Here is a 3,760-nt window from a genome sequence, read left to right as displayed (position 1 = left end):
ATTAAATTTGTAGTAGTACACTGCAATACAAAATGCAATCTAAACATAGTCATACTTTTATTATAATTCTATCTGTATTACTTGTAACATACTCCTATTACAGTTATCAAAGATGAAGGTGACATGATAAATTTCTTCTTGCTTTGTTGCTGAGTCCAAAGCTGGTTTAAGTCTCATTTTTTTGATTATCTGGAAATCTACTACGTTCTTCTTCCAAATTTTCTGGGACTTGATGTAAACTTTCCATTGTGGATTTTCTAGATTCTCCAATAGTCGGATCACATACAATGCTGCCTCTATTCTCCTTCCATGACAGCAGGTAGTCAAGGCTGGTGAGATCTTCAGACTCGATGTAATTGTTAACGGTCAGCATTATCTGATGAGCTTTTGCTATTCCATAATGAACTTTTGTTTCATCCATTTCACGCAAGTTTGTTAGCTCTGCTGTTGTGTCAAAAGCCTGCTGAAAGTATTGTGAAGCTTTGTTGTAGTATCCTTTTTCATTGTAGATATCCCCAAGCATTGTACTTGCTCTCACAACATCTAGTCTTTGAAAATTGTTTCTTGCAATTTTCACAACCTTTTTCAAGTATTTAATTGCTTCTGTCATCTCTCCTTGGCTCTGCAGGACCTTGGCTATTGCTTCATAGGCTCTCCCCAGGCTGAGATCATCATCCAGGTCTGTGGAGATTTTACTGTAAGTGTTAAGGACTGTTAATGCTGTTTCATACTCTCCAGCAGCTAGGTGTGCTAAGCCCAAGTAATAGGAAGCTTCTCCTTCCATCTTTTTGTCACTTCCTTCTTTGGCTATTTCAGAAGCTTTTATTAGAATTCTGATGGCCTGTTTGTATTCTTTATTTTCTAGCATTTTGTCTGAGAGTAATCTGTAAGTCCTCAGGAGACTCTCACAGGCCAACAAGTTGAGAAAGCGGCCTGTCTCATCCTTCCATACCCGCCCTTGCGTCAATTGATGGAATGCTTCATAATGCTCAGCAGCTTCCAGAAGCTGACCATCTTCCTCGAAGAGAAGTCCCATGTGCACATGCGCCTCGGCTTCTTTCTTCCCACCGTCAATTTTGATCAGTTGAGCAATCTTAAAACATCGTTCGTAGAAGTAGTTCCTTACCCATTTGTCTTCAGAATTATTGAAGTAACAGGCCAGTGCATACAAGTTATTATAGACACCTTCGAAGTATTCTTTCCTTTCAGCTGCCTCAGCCCTGGTCAGGTAGTGGTAGAAGTGATCCAGCTTATCAGGCTGTTCTTCCAGAGGTCTCTGCAACCACAAAAGGGACCTAACCCTCGCGGTCTCCCGCAGGGCATCCCACTTCTCCATCAGGGCGAAGAGCTCGCTAAAGGACTTGTGATAACCATCTCGCAGCATGTCCACACAAATGTTCTTCTTGTATGAGTTCCGGTAAGCAGCAACCTCCTCTTTTGACAATCCTTTGAAATTTACCTCCAGGTAATGATCTATGTCATCTTTTTCTTTGATCAACTGAGACCTTGGAATTGTGCCAGGGGAACATGGCAGCTTCTGTCTGGCTAAAGATGTAAGCTTTGGGCGTGTCATGGGCAGCGGGGGCAGGGTGGTCATTCTAGATTTTGGAGATTACTGCTGAAGGTCTCTCCAAGGCTTATGGACTTCAGCCTCGGTGGACTGGCCCGTGGAACAATTCTGGTTTTCCGTTCCGCCGAAGTGTGTCCCCCACCAGTGGCAAAGGGCCGGGCGCCGGTGCTGCCCCCTCCTCCCGGGGTGGTTCGGGGACCTGGCGCCGAGAGAGGGGACGCGGGAGCGTCCTAAATATATATATTTTTAATAACAGATGTGTTAAGATATAATTCATATACTATAAATTTCACTGTTTAGAAGTGTCACCTTCTCATAGATTTGTATCCTATCCTTTGGATCCAGAACTTTTTTGTTTATTTATTATAGTTGGCCTTGTTTTATAATTATATGTACCTGTCACATCTCATCAACTCCTACCCTATAGTACCTCGCACTTTTAAGACCTCAGTTGTTTACTTGTTAATTTAAGATTTTGTGTGCTGATAAGATTTGTGAACATATGAAAATATTAAGTTCAAATTTCAAGATGAGCACAAATCAAATATATTTGAAAAACGTATACATAATTGGACTTATTCCTAGAGAATGAGTATTCTATTTAAGGCAACACATTAAATTTAAAGAAGTTTAGCAACATTAACAATAGGATTCAAAACAGGATCTTAATCAAATTGCCAATTGTTCTTTCACTATGCAGATTTCAGTCGGGGTACTGACACAGACAAAAATAGGACATCTCTTATGGTTAATAAGTTTTAGCAATTCCATTTTGCAAACGAGGAAACTAAAGCCCAAAATGTAAAATAGTATCATCTCAGGAAATGGTACCTCATTATTAGATATTATCTAAAGATTTTAATCATAACCAGTTTCCTACAGTTATGAGGATCTTACTTCTTGCACATCAATCCACACTTCCCACAATTGGTAGGTAGAAGATTACAGATGCTTGATTAACATATGGATGCTGGGGTCCCACCCAATGCCCATGAATTAGAATCTCTGGGCATGAGGCTCAGGAAACTGCATTTTTACTAAGCTCCTCAGGAGATTGTGATGCACATGGGAGTTTGAGAACCTAACTGATCCCTAATTAATGATACGTTAGACCAGAGGCTCCCCTTGAACTTACCCTGTTCTTGGGCTCCATCCCTAAAGATTCTAAGGTAGCCAGTTTTGAAGACTGTTCCACTTTATTTTCATTTAAGGCTCAACTATCCAGAGGTTTAGATTGTTTAGTGGGCTATGTATTTGGATGAAAAATCAATACTCTGAAAGATCACCTAAGGCACTGAATAATATCTGGACATAGATAGGATTCCTGTATGTCCTTCATGCACAGCCATCCCTACTTAGATGAAGAAAGTTGGAACGCTATATTTTGGAAAGATTTCAACAGAATTGTGCCGACTTCCCAAAAGACCACCAGGAAAACCTATTAATTAAGAAAAAACTAAGCTTCTTATCCATATTGTATTGAAAGAGACCTGCCTTGACAGTCCAGGTTGTGTCTCAAAAAGGGAAAGTCAAGGGAGGCTATTTATAGGATTTTAGGGCCTAAGATGGATGACTTAAAGGCAATGCTTAAAAGGCAGGAAACTGGGATGGACAGAGTTTACAACGCAATAGCTTTGGGTTGTCAGGCTGGGAGGAGAGAGTCTTGAAGGTGAGTCTTACTGAGCAAGCTGTTACTTTTGGTAAGTCATCTTAACTAGTTCTCAGTCTTACTGTCTGGGAGTAAGTATTTTCTGGAGCAAGTAGGTAAGTTCTTTGGGCTGGTCCCAGGATTGCTGAACATGAGGAAAATATGTTTCCACTCTAGTTGAAATAAAAATATTTGCACAGAAACCTCAATTATCCCTAAAAATCCATTTTCCAAAATTTCACATTCTGTAAGCCCTGTGGTAGAAATCATTAACATTTGTATTTTATTTAACAGTTTACAGAAAGCATTCACACACATTGTGTCTTTTGATACAACTTGTGAAGTAGTTATGCCAGGTGATTTAATATTCCCATTTTACAGATTAGGAAATGAAAACTCAGGGAAGTTATGTAATTTGTAAGTTATGTAAAGTGCTTTAGTTTTTAGGAAATTGAATCCTAGTATTCAGACTCCAAAATCCATACTCTTAAACAGCACCACAAACAGGTTTGTTTTTTTTTAAGATTTTATTTATTTATTTG

At 39.4% G+C, this 3,760-nt stretch overlaps 1 protein-coding gene across 1 annotated transcript; it reads right to left on the bottom strand.

Annotated features, from left to right (window-relative positions):
* Positions 1-97: 97 nt before the first annotated feature.
* On the bottom strand, positions 98-1,779 carry LOC102729331 (tetratricopeptide repeat protein 29). The gene has a single exon (XM_081803875.1). It carries the CDS (start codon positions 1,595-1,597, stop codon positions 167-169), a length of 1,431 nt encoding a protein of 476 aa, XP_081660001.1. The 5' UTR covers positions 1,598-1,779; the 3' UTR covers positions 98-166.
* Between the last annotated feature and the right edge of the window lie 1,981 nt (positions 1,780-3,760).

The sequence above is a fragment of the Leptonychotes weddellii genome, chromosome 1, assembly GCF_054177405.1.
Source record: "Leptonychotes weddellii isolate Sample4059 chromosome 1, ASM5417740v2, whole genome shotgun sequence".
In the NCBI taxonomy this organism is placed as follows: Eukaryota; Metazoa; Chordata; class Mammalia; order Carnivora; family Phocidae; genus Leptonychotes; species Leptonychotes weddellii.
The sequence above is the reverse complement of the archived record's forward strand: the minus strand, read 5'-3'. Positions and strand labels throughout refer to the sequence as shown.